At 41.6% G+C, this 25,142-nt stretch overlaps 1 protein-coding gene across 1 annotated transcript in view; it reads right to left on the reverse strand.

Moving 5' to 3' along the window:
• The window catches only part of itga6a (integrin, alpha 6a), a 139,096-nt gene that overhangs the window by 77,419 nt on the left and 36,535 nt on the right, over window positions 1-25,142 (reverse strand). The window contains exons 4-6 of the mRNA XM_084314728.1: window positions 17,253-17,514; window positions 6,881-7,012; window positions 5,873-6,086 (exon numbers count right to left, since the gene is read on the reverse strand). Of these exons, the coding sequence (XP_084170854.1) occupies window positions 5,873-6,086; window positions 6,881-7,012; window positions 17,253-17,514 (608 nt within the window). The remainder of the gene's footprint in view (window positions 1-5,872; window positions 6,087-6,880; window positions 7,013-17,252; window positions 17,515-25,142) is intronic.

A 25,142-nucleotide genomic window follows, 5' to 3' on the forward strand; every position in this document is an offset into this window, starting at 1 on the left:
AGCACCTGGAGCCATCCATACCCATGTCCAGTGTCCTATAATAAGCTTTAATCGAACACTGGTTAATTTCCTCGGATAGTCGAGTTGGTTTGGGGTGGTGTGGAAGCTCATTCACTCTTGCAAGTGAACCCTGCTGCGGTTCATTTGAGATGTGAATGCAAAGCGGACCAAAGGCAGGAAAATACCCAAAACACACAATTAGCACAACCACACACACAATTATCAGAACACCTCAGATCCTAAATTAAACACTTGTCAAAACCATACACTAATTTATAAAAACTACATTTTGTTACCATATGAAACATGTTTCATATGACTTAATTCTGTTTGAACCAGTTACACACACTGCTGTGCTTAACCTAAAACACATTTAGCAATTCTACTTCTCAGTGATTAGAGTACTGTAAGTGAAGTACGCAGAGAATGTGCAAATATACAATAAATTCACCAAACACTACACAAGACCAATGCTAGACTGATGAAAATATAATTTATGTATCTACATATACCCAAATCAATGATGCAGACTGATGAAAAAAATTACATTTTCTCTCCATATACCCAAATCAATTATGCAGACTGATGAAAATATAAATGTTCTCTCCATATAACCAAATCAGTCAACATTTCAACATGGAGAATCACAACAAAACATGTCCCAGTTTTCATGCTACTATGTGCATAACACTGTAAGCTCAGCAAATATCAGACAAACATAAAATACTGTATCCAGTACAGGTTAAAATTACAGTAAAACAAAAACTATTTTGAAAAAATGTAAACAGAAAATACTAGACATTATCTCTTTGCCTAGCTGGATCTGGCAAGATACTTTTTTGTTGTGATTCTCCATGTTGACATGTTTACTGATTTGGGAAAATGGGAGAAAATGTATATTTTCATCAGTTTGCATCATCGGTTGTCTTGTGTAGTGTTTGGTGAATGTATTGTATATTTTCACGTTCTCTGTGTACAGTACTTCACTCTCCTTCCATTTTGGTTGAAGACAGGTGAACTCACCTGCTGCATTTTTATAGTGCTTAAACCTGATTGGTGTATCTACAATTAAGCAATGGTGTGTTTGTGCATCTGATGGCTGTGTTTAACCAATTGGCTCATATGTGTGGTAATTTGACATTCTGTGTCTAATGTAATGCAAGTGTGTTTAGTGTTTTGCAAATTACTGTGTGTATTGTTTTGCAAAAAGTGTGAGGCTGACATTGTAGGGCTGCAAATCTGGGCCTATATTTTGCTCCTTGAGTGTAAGGTTTTGATAATTGTGTAATACTTTTGATTTGAGTGTTTATGCAATTGAAGAAAACTGTAAAGACTAGAGATGAACTGTTTATTTATTTTGTACATAGGCTGTGCATATGTTTGTTTGTTTGTTTGTTTATTTGCTTATGTGTATGATTCTTAACTGTGTTTTTATTTTGTTATTGGTGTATATGTGTGTATGTATGTACAGTATATGTATATATATTATATATATATATGTATATATGTGTATATATGTATATTTGTACTCCTGTTGGGGCCTCTTGGACCAGATCAATGTTTTATCTGGCTAAATAAAGGTTAAATAAATAAATAAGAAACTGGTGATTTGGTCCTGTTAACTTAGAATTTTCGATGGGGACTGCCCAGATCCCTCTCATGGACCTGGACCTCACTTTGAGAACTTCTAATGATTCTAGTTATTCAGTATTCATCTCTAATTACTCTAAAATTGCGTATTTCTGTGTTTAAAAAAACAGCCCCCAATGTTTTCTAACCCTTAAAACGCCCCTGGTGTGTATGTGTGTGTGTGGATATGGTGCGTCTGTCTATGTCTGGGTCTCTTAACACTTTAATCGCCATGGGTTAAATTCATAATTTACCATCCCTCGCCAGCTCTATTTGTCTATGGAGAAGTTCCCCTTCTTTGCATGGCTATAACTTTTTAAATTCTATTGCTAAATTGCCATTATTATGGCCCATTCAATGTCCTATATGTATTGTTCAGGGTGTAGCAACGTTAAACTTTTTCATTCACATATTCATACTAAAATATGGTCTAAAGTATAAGTATGTTTTTATCGTTTTCTGCAGCTTTCTTCAGAACGTGATTTATAGCCCTAAATGCATTATATTGATGATCAAATACAGTTTGGTAGGAATCTGTGCGAGATAAAAAGTTTCAACTGGACGTGGTTCTAGAAGTTTCTATGCATCATCTGATGATGACCGGATGGGCGGGGGATCGTTTATAATTCCGTGGGCAGCGTTAGATGATTCATCCAGAGTGGGTCATATGTTCATCAGATCAGTTAGTATAGAAGACGTTAGAAAATAACGCTGAATCTTACCGTGGCTTCCTCGCGCCGCTGGCAGATGAGCGTGGAACAGAATTTTTTCTATTATGGGATGGAGAAATGCCCGATCCATTTCCAGGTTGTATAATAGTATATACGTCCAAATCATGTTGTTTTTTCGAGTTATTTGCACCGATCGATGTTCACTGTGTCAATACGGAGTCTCTCTAACGATAGCGAGTACCCGGACCACATATGGATGAGCACTACCGGTTCAAAGGTTAATTTCCGGCTGGCGATCTGCCGATCGGCCACCAGATGGCGCTCTTGAACCGCTAGAGAGTTGAGTGGAGCTTTGCACTGTGTCTCAGGGCTCCGGAAAGGAAATATGATTTCGATGACAGATTTTTGAAATATTGACATCAAAGACGAGTTACGGCGTCTTCGGCAGAATGAGCATGGCTCGGAATCAGGGGCGGACTTAGGATTATAGGAGATCCGGGGCTTAGCCCAGATAGGTGCCCGCCTTTTTTTTTTTTTTTTATATATTATTCTTTTTTTTCATTTTTTTTTTTTTTTTTTTGCAGGCAAGGGGTGGTTTGGAGGGGGTCAGGCACAACCCCCTCCACGGCAGATTTTTTTTTAATTTAATTAACCTGTACGTGCAATTTCCTGCAATATAGAGTCTTCAATCTTGACCAATAAAGCTGCTCTTTTCACTATAAAACTCAGTTAACCATAACGTAGTTATGGTTAGATTTATATATTGGGGGGGATATATCATATTTTTCATATGATCAAAAAGTGGTGGAGCAAGAGCATACCTTTGCTCCCCCAAGTTCAATAGTGGGAGAGCAGAGATGCTCCGAATGCTCTTATGGCCAGGCGTCTATGATTCACTGATACAAAGTAAAATAGTGCAGTGCAATAAAATAGTTAGTAAAATAGAATAAAATAATGCAATAGTGCATTGCAATAAAATAGTTATCATCGTATTTTTTCGGGAGGCCGGTAAGGAGTGCATTACAGTAGTCGAGTTGGCTTGAAATAAAGGCATGGATCTGGTTTTCAGTGTCCTTTTGATTTATAAATGGCCGTACTTTAGCTATGTTTCTAAGGTGGAAGAATTAAGTTTTTGTCAACTTGTTGATTGTGATTTAACCCTTAGAAGTCTAACCTAAATAGCTCCTCCTCCTGAGAATTTCCCCCTTTTTTTTTGTTACATAATATAAAATTACAGATTCATACCTTCAAAATAAGCCATCAATTGTCAAATTTGAGACGATAGTTTTCAATCAATGTCCTATCAAACATTCTGGTAAAATCCTAACACCTTTTCAGTATAGGACTTTGAACTAGATCCAAGTTCATTCAGCTATCTGATGAGAGAACTACACTCCCAGAATTCAATGTGATCATTGTCACTAGCACCATTTCACACCTGAGCAAAGGCCCAGTCATTCCTTTGTTATTCCAGTGAATGGACCCAGCAGGAGGCCTAGCCTGTGTGTGTTTCTGTGTGTGTGTGTGTCTGTGTCTGTATCTACAGTACTGTACCATATCAAAAAAAAATAAGCAAACTAGACTAGATGTAAATGTAATGTGTAAATGTGTAAATGTAAATGTGTGTGTGTGTCTGTCTGTCTGTGTATGTGTGTGTGTATGTGTGTGTGTGTGTCTGTGAAACCTTTTTACCTCACTAAATACAGCAATGTGTAACTGTAGATTTCAAGAGAGAGAGAGAGAGAGAGAGAGAGAGAGAGAGAGAGAGAGAGAGAGAGAGAGCGACATTTATAATAATTATATATATATATTATTGTTTTGTTTGGCTTTGACAATGTAAACGTATGTTTCCTATGTCAATAAAGCCCATTTGAAGGAGAGAGAGAGAGAGAGAGAGAGAGAGAGAGAGAGAGAGAGAGAGAGAGAGAGAGAGAGAGAGAGAGAGAGAGAGAGAAAGAGAGAGAGAAAGAGAGAGAGAGAGAGAGAGAGAGAGAGAGAGAAGAGAGAGAGAGAGAGAAAGAGAGAAATAGAGAGAGAGAGAGAGAGAGAGAGAGAGAGAGAGAGAGAGAGAGAGAGAGAGAGAGAGAGAGAGAGAGAGACGACGTCATCTTTCCTTCACAAAGCGCCTCGGTATACTCGTTCAGGAGTTTCTGTTGCACATAGAAGCAGACTCGACACAAGTTTCGTCTCGACGCTGCCTCTCCCTATATCTCTCTCTGAATATGCACTATTGTATCAGTACAGTAAAGAATACACGTGTAAAAAAAATCACGTTAAAAAAAAAGATTGAATGGGATTCGAACTCGTCAAGAACGGACCGCAGTAGCTGCTCTGCGAGGTGAGCTGAAGCGCCGAATGAAAATCATGGAACAGTAACAGGCCACCTCTCTACTCTAGACTAGAGAGCTGTCATCACCGTGAATGAATGAACTGCGAACTGCAGGACTATTATTATCAACGACAGACAGTGAGAAACACAACCCCCCCCCCCCCCTCTCGCGCTGAAGAATATGCATATTAGATCACTCAGTGATTAACACCTATGCGCTGTGTGTGTGTGCGCGCGTGCATGTACGTGACGCGTTGTAGTTTCGGGGGAATACAGGGATATTTAGAACTATACAATTGAGCAAGAATTAAACATATTTACAAGTCGTATTATGTTTAGCAAGTAAGGATACATATAGATTACACTATTATGCACTCGAAATTGTCTTTGTGCTATTTTTACAGATTTTTGAAAAACGGGACTTCCTGAGCATTTGTGAGAGATTCTAATTCTTTTGTTCTCCGCCCACGGGAGCAATAGGCCCCGTTGACTTCTAAGGGTTAAAGCTTAGGTCTGAGTCTACCATGACACCAAGACTTAACTCACTCAAATACAGTTAGCAGCTGGATAGACCACAGATGGAAATTAGCTTCTGCTAAATCTGGTGCAAACATATTTTTATGTAACAATGATGAATTGTCAAAAAAAAAAAAAAAGAAAAAAACATTTTTTTTTATTTTTTTTTATATTTTTTTTAAAATAGATTCGGGGCTTTTCAGAAAACATTCGGGGCTTGAGCCCAAGTAGCCACCCCCTAGCTCCGCCCCTGCTCGGAATGACGTGAAAACGTGTTCACGGCGATCATAGTGTTAATATGTCATGATGTGCTCTGTCCTTGTGTCCATGACTGTATTGTGACCTGTATCCCTACTATGTCTATGTGTTTTTGTTGTGTTTTTATTCTAATGTTATTTATCTTGATTTTATTCTGTTTTTATTGCTAACCCTTTTTTTACACAGGATTTTAGCCTGTACCTTCTGGCAGGGGGACTGCCAATGGAAATTAGCCTTTTGGCTAAAATTGGGTGCATTTACATCTGTAAAATGTTTTATTAATGTACACTGTCCCCCTTGAACAAATAAAGTAAACCTAAACCTAAACCTATAATGTATATGTAAAAAAAGAAATAAAAAAAAGAAAAAAGTTTAAAACTATTACAGATGTGAATTGAAAATTGTTCTGAATTTCCAATAAAATATATATATTTTTTAAAATAATAATAAAAAAAAAAAAGCGACCCACCCGTCTGCGTTCAGGTCCACCACGGCCACGTCGTAGCCGAAGGAGGAGGCCAGGCCCTGGCCCTCCAGGATGTACTCCGGGGAGAGCTTGGTGGAGGTCTCGCTCTCCTTCCTCAGCAGCACCACGGCTCCGCAGTGGTTGGACCTGGGAGCTCCAGCCACGATGGTCAGGCCGCGCCCCTTAGTCATGCTGTGGCCTGTGTCCAGAGAGAAGCCTGGAGCAGAGAGGTCAGAGGTCAGATATCACTTGACATTAGATTAGATTACATTACATTATATTACCTTAGATTAGATTACATTACATTACATTAGAATAGATTACATTACATTACATTAGAATAGATTACATTACATTACATTAGAATAGATTCAATTAGAGTAGATTACATTACATTAGAATAGATTACATTACATTAGAATAGATTACATTACATTACATTAGAATAGATTACATTACATTACATTAGAGTAGATTACATTACATTAGAATAAATTAGATTAGAATAGCTTAGATTAGATTAGAATATATTAGATTACATTAGAATAGATTACATTACATTAGAATAGATTACATTAGAATATATTAGAGTATATTACATTACATTAGAATAGATTAGAATAGATTAGATTACATTAGAATAGATTACATTACATTAGAATAGATTAGATTCGATTACATTAGATTACATTAGAATATATTACATTACATTACATTAGAATAGATTACATTAGATTACATTAGATTAGATTACATTAGAATGGATTCGATTAAAATGTATTGTCATCATACAGCACAAGTACAGTACAACGAAAAGAAGTTTGGCATCCAACCAGAGTGCAAATGTAACAGTAAAGTGCGATAGTAATATACAATGTACAGGTGATTCAAAATCACACCTGAATACACAACACTGAGGTCTGAACCCACCTAGGTAGCTGTTAGCTCTGAACCCACCTAGGTAGCTGTTAGCTCTGAACCCACCTAGGTAGCTGTTAGCTCTGAACCCACCTAGGTAGCTGTTAGCAGGCACAGGCACTAGGTCAGGATCCAACAGGTTCTCATCTCCAACTTCAAACGGGCCGTCGTCATAAAAGCCCATCTCCAACAACGTGTTGTTCTTCTGTTCTGCTCTTACCACACCTGATATAGATAGATAGATAGATAGATAGATAGATAGATAGATAGATAGATAGATAGATAGATAGATAGATAGATAGATAGATAGATAGATAGATAGATAGATAGATAGATAGATAGATAGATAGATAGATAGATAGATAGATATAAAGGTTTAGTATGGGGAATCAAATTCCAACAAAAGAAACATATTTAAATCAATCAGAAGAGCAAACGGTGTACAAATATGAAAGCCAAGTTTACAGTAGCATCCTTGGCCTCTAGAGAGTCTAGAGGACAGTGTAACTCAAAGAGAGACATACTGACATTCTCAGCCGGCGTCGAGGGACGGACAAGCCCTTGTTCCGGTATTTCATTATGACTAGGGCTGGGCCGCGTGATTTTTTTTCGTAGCCTCAGTTTGCGGAGACGTTCTCTGATTGGCCACTGACGTTTCTGGTCATGTGACATGTGCGCCCAATCGTGTGACGCCTGTGTCTTTGCCCATTTCCGCCTCGAACAGCATGCAAACTACCTAACGCCTAGTTTATCACTGGTTAAGCTTAGGCGACTCTTTCGAAGTTGGTTAAGGTTAGAGTTTGGAATCAGGGCTGGCGTTCTATCGCCCTGCTCTAAGACAAACTCTAACCTTAACCAACTTCGAAAGAGTGCCTAAGCTTAACTGGTGAAAGAAACAGGCGTCACACGATTGGCCGGACATGTCACACGACCATAAACGTCAGTGGCCAATCAGAGAGCGTCTCCGCAAACTGCGGCTACGGAAAAAATCACGCGGCTGGGCCGCCTGTAGCTGTTCCGCAACCGTTCCTACTTCCGGGGTAGGCCTGATTGGCCGCGACGGCCACGTGACCAGGCGCGGCCACGCCCCGCGGCAGAGGCCGCTGTGTTGACGCTAGGCTGCTGTGTTTCCTGGTTGTCGCGCCGCGGTAGTCAGTTAGTTCTGTGTTCCGTGTTGCAATAAACGTTCAACGATGTCAACAAAACGGTATCTTATTACGGCTTTCCTCCCGACGACAAAGAGAAGAGAAGGTGGCTGAAGCCTGAAGTTGATACAGTAAGTTTGATCGCGGTCTCGTGACGACCAGAAAGAATACAAAACATTACCTGTTGTTATTGTTAAGTCGCTATCTTGTGATAGTAGCATGGTCGTGGTGTGAATTACCTATACCCTAATTATATTTATTCTTAATGTAGCCTACTGTATATATCCACATGTGTTTGTACATATAACTGCATATAATCCTTTTACATATCTGTAGATACTACGCTATCTATATCTGTACATATCCCTTACCTACTCTTACTAGTTACGCTGCTGGCCAGTATGACTACCATAGTGTCTTTATACCTGCTGCATCAATGTATATAATAATACTACAACTCTGTACATACATATGATCTGATTAGCATTATTACTCAGTAGTACTGATTTATATATTTTAAACAATATAATGAATTAAGGTTTTGTTTTATTTGTCACATAAGGCATGGCCGCCTAGTTATAGTTGAAAGTGGGGGTGCAAGATTTTTTTTTATTATTTTTTTTTTATTTTTTTTATTTTTATTTTTGCAAGGGGCAGATTTTTTTACATTTAATGAACACCTGTATGTGCAATTTCCTGCAATATAGAGCCTTCAATCTTGACCAAAATAAAGCTGCTCTTTTCACTATAAAACTCAGTTTATATTGCAGTATGATAGCTATAATAATAATAACTTCACTGCGAGGGCTCTTTTAGCTAACGCTAGCTAGGCACGTATGATAGCCAATTACTATTATAATAATAATAACTTTCCCATCCTCCCAAAGCCCCTCCGGCCCCGTTCTCATCCGCAGCGGCAGTACAAAACAACAACAACAACTAATTGACGCTATCAATAGCCCCAGTGAGCGCGGCGGCTGAATGAATGAATGAATGAAAACTTTATTTAACAGATTGCAGAATGGGTACAATACAGTACGGCTCAATACACACAATTGTTAAGGGGATGCAGACCAGAGAAAGACGTTTGTCTTGTTTACATCAGGGTCCATACTAGCCCCTTTCGTGACTGAGTGAATCCACAGTCACTTGCTCCTCAATGGGAAACCAACCTAGATTTACCATGAAGGACTGGTTCTGGCCGAACCGTTCGTTATACAAGTATCACAGAGACATTACAAAGGTGCTCACAGTTGCACGAGGGGTTCGCACAGAGATACGGGATGGTTTGAAAGCTCGGCGTTGCTAATAAATATTTTTTTATAAACTGCTCAAAGCGGCATTATTTCCACCGTTGGGTGATCACAGCGCCTGCGCAGTGCGCACCATCCCGTATCTCTGGATTCACTCGGTTCAGCGCCGAGGCTCACCATACGAGAAATATTCAGTTTCAATCTGTTTGCGCATTTAGTATACACTAACTTACGTGATGATTTGCTCCATTTTGATGTAAACGCAGAAGAATAATCCTCACAATGTTATCCAATATCCAGCCTGAATTTTTCAAGGGCTTTCGAAAAAGCCGCCTCCCCCAACATGTCGTATACGTCATGCCGACGAACCGTGGCCCGTGGGCACTGGATCAAACCATTAAAGTGGGGGGTCACACAATCTTTGGAAACTTAAAAACGTGCTATTAAGTGTCATTGCGTATTATTAATTTGATTGAAATTACGTAGTTATGGTTAGATAATATTTATATATTGGGGGGGATATATCATATGATCAAAAAGTGAGGGAGCAAAGAGACAAGTTTGCTCCCCCAAGTTCAATAGTCCTGGAGCACGTGCATCGTCTGCTCCTATACGTAGGCGTCTATGACATAAGGTACGCGTACATTACAGTGAAACACTTGGTTCTGTATGAGCCTCCTGAGATTGTGCTTTAGTTTACAATGTATTTTCTTTTTGCAGGCATGATGACTTCACCCCATCTGTACAGTCATTACAAAGGACGCACCACATTTACTGCTCTGATCGGTGTGGCTCCCAATGCAGTTATAACCTTCACCAGTGACCTAGGAAGTACCTCAGACAAGGCGATCACAGCTGTTCTCCCTGTTGTGTGTGTCTTTACAGGTTTCATTCCCCTTCATATAATAAATATCATTTACTTTTGGAAAACGTTGTTTATTTCTGCCGGGACCTGTCCTGTGCTTAAAGCACTCACTGGATGGGCTGGCTTCACAACAGCCCCGTCCAGGTATGTGTTATTATAGACCTTTGTTTGTGACAGTCTGCCACAACATTTTAAAGTGTGTGAAGAAACTTTGTGATTCAAGTGTATTGAATATCAGGTGGATGAGCCTAGATTTGTGAATGTCTTAAGATGCCATGTTTACCTGCACTTCAAGAGGTTTAATCGTCACATACAGTACATACACAATACATAAATGATGATAATAGTGAAATGAAGGTGGCCATGCCTGCCTTCGATTGTGCAAAAATACAATACAAAAATAGAATAGATTGTGGAAGTTAATAAATGAGACGAGCAGAAGAGTATGGAGTCTGCGCTTTACTTCAAAACAATTCAACCTGAACAAAGGTACACCAGACACCTCCATCTAGTGCTGCAAGATAATAAAAGAGATGATAAAAAGTAAAGATAAAATACAATACAATGCTAAGCTTACAAATGAAAAGGTAATGGGTCCTATGTACACTACTATAGAATATACAGTTATACTAAGGAGTCCATACCACAAGATGACAATAGTTGGCTCCTGTTTTGATTGAAAACTTTATTAACAGATTGCAGAATGGGTACAATACAGTACGGCTCAATACACACAATTGTTAAAGGGATGCAGACCAGAGAAAGACTTTCGTCTTGTTTACATCAGGGTCCCCCATTTTCAATTCATCAGGACATATATGACATACATGAATGAATGAATGAAAACTTTATTTAACAGATTGCAGAATGGGTACAATACAGTACGGCTCAATACATACAATTGTTAAGGGGATGCAGACCTGAGAAAGACGTTTGTCTTGTTTCCATCAGGGTCCCCCATTTTCAATTCATATAGACATTTATGACATACACAACATACATGACATTTATGGCATAGGGACATATAGGTATTTAGTACTGATACATTTGTGACATAGGCGGTATTCAAATATACAGTACTGTTACCCCTAGATCCTGACAGAGTATATACATATGATGGGGAGGGGACTGTACATTAGGAGGGGGTGGGTGGGTGGGAGGGAAATATACATACGGCGGGGAGGGAATATATACATGCGGTGGGGAGGAGACTGTCTATTAGGAGGTGGTGGGGGTTTTGGGCATTTACGGTGGCCAGTTTCGAATTGCAGCCTCCCGTAGGTGCTCTTTAAGGGCGGTTTTGAATGTGGGCAGGGATTCACATTCCTTTACAGCTTTGGGTAGGGCGTTCCACATTGTTGTGGCATAATTGCGAAACGTGTTTAGTCCCTTGTTTGAGCCGAATCTGGGTTTAACATGATTTGTTGAGCTTCCTCTGGTGTAGTGGTTGTGGTATTCACTGACCTTTGGGAAGTATTTTGACATGTACATGGGCACCCCGGTCGTATAGTGTATCTTGTAGACCAGGCCCATTGCAAGTTGCTGTACTCTGTCGTCTACTCTAAGCCATCCTAGGTTGGCAAAGTGGGCAGGGGTGAGGTGGGTTCTGGGGTTCAGGTCAAGTAGTAGTCTGACCAGTTTGTTTTGTGATGTTTGTAATTTTGTTTTAAGCGCCTTTGAGGTGCTTTGGTACCATGAGGTGCACGCATAGTCATAGTACCCTTGAATGAGTGCTCCTGCCAGAGTCTTCAGGGTATTCTTGTTTACCAGAGAGGAGATCCGGTACAAGAATCTAGTTCGTTGGTTGACTTTTTTTATTACATTGGATGCCATTTTGTCACAGGAAAGATTTGCCTCTAGGATGGAACCCAGGTAGGTAATTTCGTCTTTCCTTGTGACAATATTGTCACCCACTGTAACTGAGAAGCCGTCGGTCTTGCTGAGTTTGTTATTTGAACCGAAGAGAATGGACTCTGTTTTGCCCATGTGTAATGATAGTTTGTTATCAGCGAGCCATATGCAGATTTTGCCTAGTTCCGTGCTGAGGGTTTTTTCAACCTGCAATTTGTTCTTGTCAGAGACCAGCAGGGCTGAGTCGTCCGCAAACAGGAACAAGTTGCAGTCACAGGCTGACGACATGTCATTTGCATAAATTAGGAAGACATACAGATAGACAGTACTGCTACATCTATACATTTATGACATACCAGATTTGCAAATACAGTACTGTTTGTGATACAAAAAGAGTCCAGAAAAGAGAGTCAGGTGCAGGTTGCCCTGAATAGTGCCCATAAGTGTGGTGCATCCTTTGTAATGACTACAGATGACTGGGTGTCCAGTCTGATGGTGGTGAAGATGTTGGTGACTGGCACGGCAGCAATTAAACCTCATAGCAAGGTCTAGGATGCCACAATTCAGTCGGAGCTTCATCAAAGTCAGGAGTAGCTGATCGATTAGAGGCATAATTCAAGCACCACAACACATGAAGTACTAGTGGTCTGTGTAGCAATGTCAAGGTGGTTTGGGCCTTGTTCAGCTCTTCCTTCATCCTTCACACTCGCACGGAGCATTTGTTTTTTCCGTTTGGTGGGAATGAGATAGCTGATGTGGTCGGGGAAAGCAGTGTTGGCCCAGCTGCTTTGCCATTGGGAAAATGCCACCCACAGATCCGTGAGTTACAGTTTGGGGTGAAGTCATGCCTGCAAAAAGAAAATAAATTGTAAACTGTGATATGAAGAAACAAACAAATAGATTTCTGTCTACTACAAGCTAAACATGTGATTGCTTTAAAATGGAAGGAGATTCAGAGACCTGACTCAGGTCATTGGATCAAAGAGATGTCTAACTTCTAGAAAGCACAATCTCAGGAGGCTCATACAGAACCAAGTGTTTCACTGTAATGTACGCGTACCTTATGTGACAAATAAAACAAAACCTTAATTCATTATATTGTTTAAAATATATAAATCAGTACTACTGAGTAATAATGCTAATCAGATCATATGTATGTACAGAGTTGTAGTATTATTATGTACATTGATGCAGCAGGTATAAAGACACTATGGTAGTCATACTGGCCAGCAGCGTAACTAGCAAGAGTAGGTAAGGGATATGTACAGATATAGATAGCGTAGTATCTACAGATATGTAAAAGGATTATATGCAGTTATATGTACAAACACATGTGGATATATACAGTAGGCTACATTAAGAATAAATATAATTAGGGTATAGGTAATTCACACCACGACCATGTTACTATCACAAGATAGCGACTTAACAATAACAACAGGTAATGTTTTGTATTATTTCTGGTCGTCACGAGACCGCGATCAAACTTACTGTATCAACTTCAGGCTTCAGCCACCTTCTCTTCTCTTTGTCGTCGGGAGGAAAGCCGTAATAAGATACCGTTTTGTTGACATCGTTGAACGTTTATTGCAACACGGAACACAGAACTAACTGACTACCGCGGCGCGACAACCAGGAAACACAGCAGCCTAGCGTCAACACAGCGGCCTCTGCCGCGGGGCGTGGCCGCGCCTGGTCACGTGGCCGTCACGGCCAATCAGGCCTACCCCGGAAGTAGGAACGGTTGCGGAACAGCTACAGGCGGCTGGGCCATATGGAAAACATGCATGGTATGATTCAGTATAGCACGCAGGGAGCCTGAATGCATTTACCAGCGCGTTCGTGTTTCCGCGTCTCTGATTGGCCAGGTCATGTGACATGTACGCCCAATCGTGGGACCGCAAGTTTCTACACTGGTTAAGCTTAGGCGCTCTTTCAAAGTTGGTTAAGGTTAGAGTTTGTCTTAGAGCATGGCGATAGAACGCCTGCCCTGATTCCAAACTCTAACCTTAACCAACTTCGAAAGAGTCGCCTAAGCTTAACCAGTTTTAAACTAGGCGTTAGGTAGTTTGCAGGCTGTTCGACCCGGAAATAGGCGCAGAACTTGCCGTCCCACGATTGCCGCACATGTCACATGACCTGGCCAATCAGAGCGCAAAACGGGAACCCGGAAACACGAACGCGTTGGTAAAAGCATAGACGCATCCAGGGAGGGACATTAACACCACACCACCCCACAGCCAGATGTTTTTACATTCCAATTAGTCCATGTGTCTATTGAACCAATCCCTCTAGCAAGAAGACAACAATCATTTTCAGTGTCATCATGTTTACATATTTGGCGGGTATGAGAGTCAGCCGCTACTGCATTGCCTGATCCACCAGCAGCCGGAGTGGCTAGTAATCAGGGCATCTGCGGGCAAAATGTACAACTTTTTTAACACTTTAATCGCCGATGACGTGTTTAGACGTCATTCCTAGCCATGCTCATTCTGCCGAAGACGCCGTAACTCGTCTTTGATATCAATAATTCAAAAATCTGTGATCGAAATCATATTTCTCCTCCGGAGACATGAGATGTACTGGTGAGCTCCACTCAACTGTCTAACGGTTCAAGAGCGCCATCCGAGGGAGGGGCGCGCCAAACAGGAAGTGCTCATCCATAATCCGTCCGGGCACTCGCGATCGGTAGCCGGACCCCATCTTAACACACTGGATAATCAATCGCTCGCCCTAACTCAATAAACAACGTTATTTGGACGTATATAGTATTATACAACCAGGAAATAGTTCATCAGGATCAACATCCCATAATCGAAAACTGTCTACTCCACGCTCATCCCCCAACGGCGCGAGGAACATACGGTAAGATCCAGCGTTATTTTCTAACGTATTCCATATAAACTGCTCTGATGACCATATGACCCACACTAGACGAATGGTATAACGATGCCCACGGAATTATAAACGCCCCCTCGCCCATCCGGTCAATATCAGATGATACGTAGTAACTTCTAGAACCACGTCCAGTTGAAATTTTTCATCTGGCAACGATCGCTACCAAACTGTATTTGATCATCAATATAATGCATTTGGAGCTATAAATCAAGTTCTGGAGAAAGCTGCAGAAAACGATAAAAACATACTTATACTTTAGACCATATTTTAGTATGAATATGTGAATGAAAAAGTATATCGTTGCTACACCCTGAACAATGGATATAGGACATTGAATGGGCCATAATAATGGCAATTTAGCAATAGAATTAAAAAAGTTATAGCCCTGCAAAGAAGGGGAACTTCTCCATAGACAAATAGAGCTGGCTAGGGATGGTAAATTATGAATTTGAACCATGGCGATCAAAGTGTTAATACCACTTATAGAGCAACAAAATAACAACACACAGCGACACTGAACCGGCGGGCGGCACTTGTGCGCCAATTTAAATTCCCCATACAGGCTCTCACCAGACGCACCGAGCTCCCGGTAGCCCCCGCAAGAAACCACGACTTGAATACAAAAACATTTCATATATTTAATATTATTTCATCTCCTTGACAGCCAGGCTGCCCCACCACCAAAAATGTTAATACCTGTGCAAATGAAATGTACAAGACTTTTTAATACCTTTTAAGGCCTTACATTTTGAATTATGAATGTAAGACTTTTCAATACCTTTTCAATACCTTTTAAGGCCTTAAATTGAGAATTATGATTTTAAAACGTTTTAATACCTTTTAATTAAGACCTTAAATTGATAATTATGATTTTTTTAAGACTTTCCAATACCCTTTAAGGACCTTTAAATTGAGAATTATGATTTTAAGACTTTCCAATACCCTTTAAGGGCCTTAAATTGAGAATTATGATTTTAAGACTTTTCAAGGCCTTAAATTGAGAATTATGATTTTAAGACTTTCCAATACCGTTTAAGGGTCTTACATTGAGAATTATGATTTTAAGACTTTCCAATACCCTTTAACCTGTTCCACCCCAGGTGAAAATCTGCATAAAATGTATACCTAGGTAAATGGAATATTGCTCCACTTCTACAAGGGCTATTTGCATATTCTTGGTATCTAGGAACATCTATGGACCTCAATGAATGTATTCTCAGTGTCAGAAATATTGTGTCTATTACTAGGCTTGCTTAAATTGTGATGAAACAAAGGAAAATATGAATTATGATTTTTCTTTTCATCTTTGACAGTGAATAAAACCATGATAATAATGACCAAACTTAAAAAACTGCCACTGAGCTCATTCAGTACCCTCTTGAGATCATGTGTACAAAAGATCTAAGGAAATTAATAAAGGGAAGATGATCAAACTGAAGGTTCTGTATATACAGTACTGAATTCTCCCATCCGGACCAATGCAATTTGAAATATTATTATAGAATATAGAATATATGCTTATACATTACCTTATTATAGCCAATTCGCACATTTATATATATATATATATACATATAGTATCTTTCAAATGGCCGAGTTCAATTTGGATATAGTATCACCAGGCGTGCATAATAACAGATACTGATATTTACTGTAATCGACTGTACTATTTTATTTCGCCCACAGTGTAACCATTTCGAAACTAATTTCAGATCTAATTCTTCCTACATGGTAACAATAGTGTGGGGAAACTGACTGCGTTTCAATATTTGTCAAAAACGTTACCTTTTGTAGCTTATTATCGCGAATCATAACAATTATTGACATAATTCATTCAGAACACTGAACTTTGAACCCCCATAGAACTTGCCAGGAAGTGTAGATCGGAGAAATTCCAACGCTGGCAGATAGCTAGCGATGTCCTCTACAAAATGGCAGAAAAAAAGCTTCAATTCCCATGGTTCAACATTTCCATTTCCGGTTCCGGGTCAAATTGGCGATCGCAAATAGAAAACTTAAAATGATATAAGTACACTTTTAACCTATTGCTAAACTATTGCCAACCTAACGTTTTACATTCTACATGTATTTGTGACATAGTAGTGATAATAATACTTGAAAACGGTTGATTTTAAAATCACAAATAATTTTGCATCTTCATAAAAATATTACTATAATTTAATAAGGTCAAAAGGGGTCGGTACCGACCCCGTCGAGTGGAACATGATTTTAAGACTTTCCAATACCCTTTAAGGGCCTTAAATTGAGAATTATGATTTTAAGACTTTCCAATACCTTTTAAGGCCTTAAATTGAGAATTATGATTTTAAGACTTTTCAACACCCCACAGATACCCTGGTAATGGGGAAAAAGTCAGTTTCTTGGTCTGACTATTCCCCACATTCACCACCAGCAGCACAGTGAGTGAGACAGTGAGCCCCCGACCTCCTGACCTTTCCAATTGTAAGCCCCCGGCGCTCCGAACACCACGTAATGGTAGTCCTTGGTGAAGGTGGCGGCGACCCCCTGCTGACAGGAGCCGAACCTCTCGTGGCCCCTGGGCCGGCCCTCGCAGAACTTCCAGTTGCCCCCGTCCTCGTCGGAGGACGTGTCGATGGTCAGGTCCTGGCTCAGCACGTAGCAGCGCCCCGTGATGTCCCGCGACTCCTGGGGGGTGCCCGCGAACAGGCGCCGCTGGTAGCGGTGAGCGCAGGTCTGCAAGCGACCAACAACACGGAGAGACCATGTGAAGATTCATGATATTACATTTACATTTAAAAAAAATTATAATAATAATTTCACCTTTATTTAGCCAGATAAAAAACATTAAGAACAGGTTTCTTATTTACAATGTCGATCTGGTCCAAGAGGCCCCAACAGGAGTACAAATATATATATATATATATATATATATATATATATATAGATACATATATACAGAGGTGCAGTGGTAATTACAGAAGTGCCTGTACTCAGGGGCGGCTGGGTGGCGCAGCGGACATTGCGCTCGTCACCAACGCAAGAGACACCAGGTTCGAATCCCGGCTGTCGGCGTTGCCTCCGGCTTGGGCCGGCCGTCATACTAACTCAATTGGCAGAGTTAGCGGGTGGGAAGTCGAAGGGTGGTAGTCTGGTCGTTGTGAACAGCGACTCCTACAGGTCAGTTGAGGCGCCTGCACAGCAAAGTCAGGAAAATGGCGGGGGCAGTGTGAGCCTCCCGCACGTTACTCCTCGCCAAATGAGAGTCCGCGCTGGCAGGTGAAAAGATGTGACAGGCTGCCTCCACGTGTATCGGAGGGGACATGTGATGCAAGGCTTCTATCCTCCCTACAACTGGCCAGTGGGGGGCATATGCAAGCAACGATCAGGACAGGGGAGGGAGAATTGGCACGAGAGGTAAAATTGGGTTGGGGAGAAAAATCACAGAAAAGGGAGGAGAAAAAGTAGATAAAAAAAATAAGTGCCTGTACTCTGTTTATAATGACGTCACGTACACGCGCGCTCCTGTGTGCATGCGCATACATGTTCCCTCCAACAAGCTCTGTCCCCTCGCTGAGAAACCTGCCCGCCGTTCCCCACCCAGTCCATGGCTGACAGATGCAGTGAGAGAACAAAGACAGGTCCTGAGAGCGGCTGAGAGGAAGTATAGAAAGTCACGCCTCACTGCTGACATCGACACATATCACAACCTCTTGTTAACATTCTCCAAAACCATTACTAATGCCAAAGCTTCTTTATTTCACCATAGGATCGAGGCCTCTGCCAAGAATCTTTGCAAACTGCATGCTACCATGTCCTCCCTCCTCACTCCCCCCACCCCCTCCTATCTCATCTTTCTCTGCCGAAGACTTTGCGATCTTCTTTGAGGAAAAAGTGGAGAACATCCGCAGCTCCTTCTCCCAACCCCCACCCATTCCAAACACTGAATCGAGAACCTCATCCTTCACTCTGTCATCTTTCTCTCCCATTACAGAAGCCGAGACCCTGACACTGGTAACGTCGAACCGTCCGACTACATGCCAGCTGGACCAGCTACCCTCCCGAGTCCCCACTCCTCCAGACCATAGCACCGGACATCCTCCCATTCCTAACTGCAACCATCAACTTCTCACTCAACTCGAGGGTGGTCCCCACCTCCCTAAAACTAGCCAGAGTCACCCCCCTCATAAAAAAACCAACCCCAACTATCGTCCTATCTCTCTTCTCTCCTTCCTTTCTAAAACACTTGAACGTGCTGTATCCAACCAACTTACTGCTTATCTCTTACAGAATGACATCCTAGACCCTAATCAGTCTGGCTTCCGGACTGGCCACTCCACAGAAACGGCCCTCATTGCGGTCACAGAGGCACTTCACTTAGCAAAAGCGAAAGGCCTCTCCTCTGTCCTGATTCTCCTAGATCTATCTGCAGCCTTCGACACAGTCAACCATCAGATCCTCCTCGTGGCCCTCGCAGGAATGGGAGTGGCTGGCTCTGCGCTGACATGGCTGACATCATACCTCAATGACCGCTCCTACTAAGTGTCATGGAGAGGGACCCTGTCGGCCACCCGCCCCCTGCGGACAGGTGTCCCCCAGGGCTTGGTCCTAGGACCCCTTCTCTTCTCCCTCTACACTAAATCACTGGGTAACATTATCACGTCTCATGGCTTCTCGTATCATTGTTATGCTGATGATACTCAACTCTTCCTCTCCTTCCCTCCCTCAGATATCCACATCTCTGAGCGGATCTCGGCCTGTCTGTCCGACATCTCCGCCTGGATGACGACCAACCACCTCAAACTGAACCTAAGCTAAACAGAATTGCTCCACCTGCCGGCCAAATCCTCCCCCCTGAGCGACCTTTCCATCACAGTCGAGAATGCAGCTGTGACCGCGTCCCCGACCGCCAAGAACCTTGGTGTTGTCCTTGACGACCAGTTGAACTTCTCTGCTCACATCGCAGCGACAACCAGAACCTGCAGATTCCTCCTGAGCAACATCAGAAGGATCCGCCCCTTCCTGACAAAAAAGCCTCATCCAATCAACAGTCATCTCCCGCCTCGACTACTGCAACCATTACTAATTAGGGTCAGTATTTATTGTTCAGACCATTGGAAGGAGGTAGAGAATGTCCAGTGTTATTGTTCTCCTTAACCCAGGCCCCACAGGACCTGGGATCGTTACAGTAATGTAATGTAGTGTATTTATTGTAATATAATGTAATGTATTGTAATGTAATGTAATGTAATCTGATGTTTATGTTTATTTAGGATCCCCATTAGCTTTTGCACTTGACAAAAGCTATTCTTCCTGGGGTCCGGCACACACAACGATACAACAATATTCAATACATTACATCATTATCAACATCAACATCAATTACATCATCAATTACACCATTATCAACATCAGTTAGGATGATATTGTACAATATATTTATTAGTAAAAAGTATTAAAATCAAATAATTAAAATCAAATAAATAGGGCGGCTGGGTGGTGCAGCGTACATTGCGCTCGTCACCAACGCAAGAGACACCGGTCTCGAATCCGGCTGTCAGCGTTGACTCCGGCATTGGCCGGCCGTCATACTGACTCCATTGGCAGAGTCAGCGGGTGGAAGTGGATGGGTGGTAATCTGGTCGTTGTGGACAGCGACTCCTACAGGTCGGTCAGGGCGCCTGCACAGCAAAGACAGGAGATGGCAGGGGCAGTGTGAGCCTCCTACACGTTACTCCTCGCCAATGAGAGTCCGCGCTGGCAGGTGAAAAGAGAGCCGCTGGCTGTCTCCACATGTATCGGAGGAAGCATGTGATAGACTTCAGGGCTCCCTTGACCGACCAGTGGGGGGCACATGTGCGCAACAACCAGGTAGGGGAGGGGGGAATTGCCATAACGACTAAAATTGGGATGGGAGGAAAATACAGAAAAATCAGGAGGAGAAAAAGAAGGGGGGGAAATATAATAAAATCAAATAAATAGTGCTTCCTGAGCAGCACTCCATCAACATAAATACAATTAACCGTCAATTGGTTTTCACCGCTATGCCATAAGGGTTCAGTGCATGCTCGTTAGTAGATGGTATTAAAAAAAAATCTTGAAAGTGGTTTTGGATTCTATTTCAGCGAAGTAGCTTGGCAATGAGTTCCATTCCATGATAGCTCTGTAAGTCACAGAAGATTTTAGTAGATTTGTTCTGGGTTTAGGTGCCATTAGATGACCTGACGTAGCTTGTCTGGTCATATATGGTGATGTTTTTCTCTTATGTAAACTATATGATCATAAAAATACTGTGGTTTTTTGACAACTTGAACATTTCTGAGAAAAGTAATGAGACGGGATTGCAGACGTTTCTCAACCGGAAGCCATGATAAATGTCTGTGCATATCTCCAATGTTAGTGCGCTTTGAACAGTGGAGAGCTAGTCTGGCAGCCTTATTTTGAGCTATTTGTAGTTTCTGTATATGTGTTTTTGCTGCTGATGACCATATGACGGGACAGTACTCAAGATGTGACAAAACCAGAGCCTGGATGACTTCTTTCAAAGTGGTTGGTGTTAAATACTTTGTGCATTTTCTTGTCACAGCTATGCTCCTTCCTATTTTTGTTATGACACTGTCAATTTGCTTTGTCCACTTTAAACCAGAATCAAGAACCATGCCAAGCAACTTAGCCTCTTTTACATGTTCCACTGGCTGACCAGCCAGAGTCAGGCTTAATTGTGGATCGCTGCTTAATATGTGCCTGGATCCGAACACCATTGCTTTTGTTTTTGCAATGTTGAGTACCAGTTTGTTATTGTTGACCCAGTCTGTTATGGCTTTAAGTTCTATTTTAAGTATATTGTTTAACTCACTACATGTTGATACTGTACTGTACATTGTCGAATCATCAGCATAAATGATTACACTAGATTTATTTAATACATAAGGGAGGTCATCCTAGGTTGACAACCTAGGATGGCTTAGAGTAGACGACAGAGTACAGCAACTTGCAATGGGCCTGGTCTACAAGATACACTACACGACCAAGGTACCCATGTACATGTCAAAATACTTCCCAAAGGTCAGTGAATACCACGATCACAACACCAGAGGGAGCTCCACAAATCATGTTAAACCCAGATTCGGCTCAAACAAGGGACTAAACACGTTTCGCAATTATGCCACATCAATGTGGAATGCCATACCCAAAGCTGTAAAGGAATGTGAATCACTACCCACTTTCAAAAACACTCTCAAAGAACACCTACGGGAGACTGCAATTCGAAACTGGCCCCTACAAATGTCCTAACCCAGTTGTACAGTAAATGACCAAGTATGGCTTTGTCAGTATTCCAATGTACTGTATGTCGTGTGTGTCATATATGTTCGGATGAATTGAAAATGGGGGACCCTGATGTAAACAAGACGAAAGTCTTTCTCTGGTCTGCATCCCCTTAACAATTGTATGTATTGAGCTGTACTGTACTGTACCCATTCTGCAATCTGTTAATAAAATTTTCAATCAATCAATCAGTCGTTTGTGAATATTGAGTATAGCAAAGGCCCAAGTGAACTTCCCTGTGGGACCCCACACTGCAACACCTTAGGGCTGGGCGATATGGGAAAAAATCATATCGCGATAACGATATGATAATGTTATCATATTTCTCGATATCGATAATTATCTAATTGTTATAAGTATATATAAAAAGATTTTTTTTTTTTTTTTTAACAACAGATGTATGTTTATTTTGCAGCAATTCTTTGTCATTGCCGCCATCTTTAGTGTTACATCCCCTCACACTCCAGTTCTCAGGCTGCAGCTGGTTTAAAAGCTAAAGTAAACCAAGCTAAAGTAAACCGGCTTCTCTGCTGGCTGTGGCTCCAGGGGAGTTGAACAGTTCTGGCTCTGCTAGTTTATTTTCGATCTTTTGGCGCTTTTTTGGTGGACAAACCACCACACATGTGCACCGTGACTCGTGACTGGAGTATAGTTCTGCTAGCACACATAGCCTACTGTGTACAGACAGTTTCAAACTGTATTTTAAATTAGAAAGCAAACAAAATAAATGGACAAGAGAAAAATAAATCTCAATTTGGTCAGTATTGTCATTTGGACAAGCAAAGCCATTACTTTAAGTTGCAGGCAAGAAAGACAAGTCTGTCCACTGTCTCTGGTTTTAAAACTGCCCTGTTGCAGGTCAAAAAAAATAAATATATATTTCGTTATTTTTTTCGATATTCGATATCGATTATTAAAATATATCGCGATATTTATCGTTATCGTTATATCGCCCAGCCATACAACACCTTACTTTCAGAAAAGCTCCCATTGAAAAAGACTTGCTGGCTTTTCCTAGTCAGGTAGGTCTCCATCCAACACATAGCAACAGAGCCAAAGCCATAGCATTTGAGTTTGTTCAGCAGCAGACTATGATCGATCACACCGAAAGCTGCGCTAAAGTCTAACATCCCAGCTCCAACAAGCCTCCTATCATCCATGCTCTTAAACCAGTCGTCGGTCATTTGGGCAAGTGCTGTGCTTGTAGACTGTAGAGTGACCATCTCTATATGCATGTTGGTAGTTCGTTATCAGACTGTTACTTGAAAAGTAGTTTTGAATTTGGGTGTATAAAATTTTTTCTATTATTTTACTTAACACTGGGAGGAGACTTATGGGTCGACTGTTGGAACCAGCGAAGGTTTTTCTTTTGTCCTTAGGTAATGGGATAACCTTGGCTTCCTTCCAGATCTCGGGGCACACACCTTGCTCTAAACATTTATTGAAGATGTGACTTAATGTACTGGGCTCTGTTAAGGAAGGACAGGACACTCTCACTGAGAAACATTGCTCTATACTGAAAACTAGGGTAAGCCATTTTAAGTTTATTAGTGAATCTTAAAAGTGAGGAACCAGCTGACTTGATTAAAGGGGCGTGTTTAAAACGGCCATTTTGTTTAGTTAAGTGCCCCCATTAAGGGACTGTTTCCTGTTTACTAGTAGCATCTGATTTGCTGAGTGAGCCATTAAGAGCCTGCCCTGTTTAAAAGCAGAGGTCCACACTGTGTTGAAGTCACTCTGTACTGGGCTCTGTTAAGGAAGGACAGGACACTCTCACTGAGAAACATTGCTCTATACTGAAAACTAGGGTAAGCCATTTTAAGTTTATTAGTGAATCTTAAAAGTGAGGAACCAGCTGACTTGATTAAAGGGGCGTGTTTAAAACGGCCATTTTGTTTAGTTAAGTGCCCCCATTAAGGGACTGTTTCCTGTTTACTAGTAGCATCTGATTTGCTGAGTGAGCCATTAAGAGCCTGCCCTGTTTAAAAGCAGAGGTCCACACTGTGTTGAAGTCACTCTGTACTGGGCTCTGTTAAGGAAGGACAGGACACTCTCACTGAGAAACATTGCTTTATACTGAAAACTAGGGTAAGCCATTTTAAGTTTATTAGTGAATCTTAAAAGTGAGGAACCAGCTGACTTGATTAAAGGGGCGTGTTTAAAACGGCCATTTTGTTTAGTTAAGTGCCCCCATTAAGGGCCAGGTGTTAAGACAGCACTAATTAGTGATAGTGATTTAAAGGCTTGCTGGTGTAGCGTCAGCGAAGCGTCGAGAAACGAAGAGGGACAAAGAGGAGGAGTTATCCTGGAGTTCACCGCCGAGGGATCCACCGATCCACCCAGTGCTAAGTACACCATAATCCTATATTTCCCTCCCACACTGCTATTTCTCTACTTCCTCCCTGCCACTCTCGACAATACAATGTGTCTCATACCTATATCCACAATCTGCTCCTCCAGAACTGACTCTACCCATCCACGACAGTTTGCTAGTAACCCGGCTAATCTCTCCTACCCTCCTACAGCCACTAATACACCTGTCACAGTACGGGGAGGCTTATGGAATTGTCAATCAGCAGTCAAGAAAGCTGACTTCATTACTGCCTACGCCCATAGTCTAAATCTGCAGCTCCTGGCTCTAACTGAGACCTGGATAACCCCCAATAACTCATCAACACCTGCAGCATTATCTACAAACTATAACTTCACTCACACACCTCGACCTTCCAGACGGGGTGGAGGCACTGCCCTCATGACATCTCCTTCATGGGCTACAAACGTAACACCACTCCCAGAACTGTCACTCTCCTCTCTCGAATATCATGCAGTATCTGTCTCTAATCCTTTCAATCTCACCATTGTTACACTCTACCGCCCTCCAGGTCCGCTCGATCACTTCACAGATGAGCTGGACATGCTTCTTAGCTCCTTACCGGAAGATGGTACCCCTCTCCTTCTACTGGGCGACTTCAACCTGCCTGACTCATCTCAGTCAGTCATAGTAGTCTCCCTCCTACAATCGTTTGACCTGACTCCCA

This window comes from Notolepis coatsorum (assembly GCF_963971535.1).
Source record: "Notolepis coatsorum genome assembly, chromosome: 5".
Taxonomy (NCBI): Eukaryota; Metazoa; Chordata; class Actinopteri; order Aulopiformes; family Paralepididae; genus Notolepis; species Notolepis coatsorum.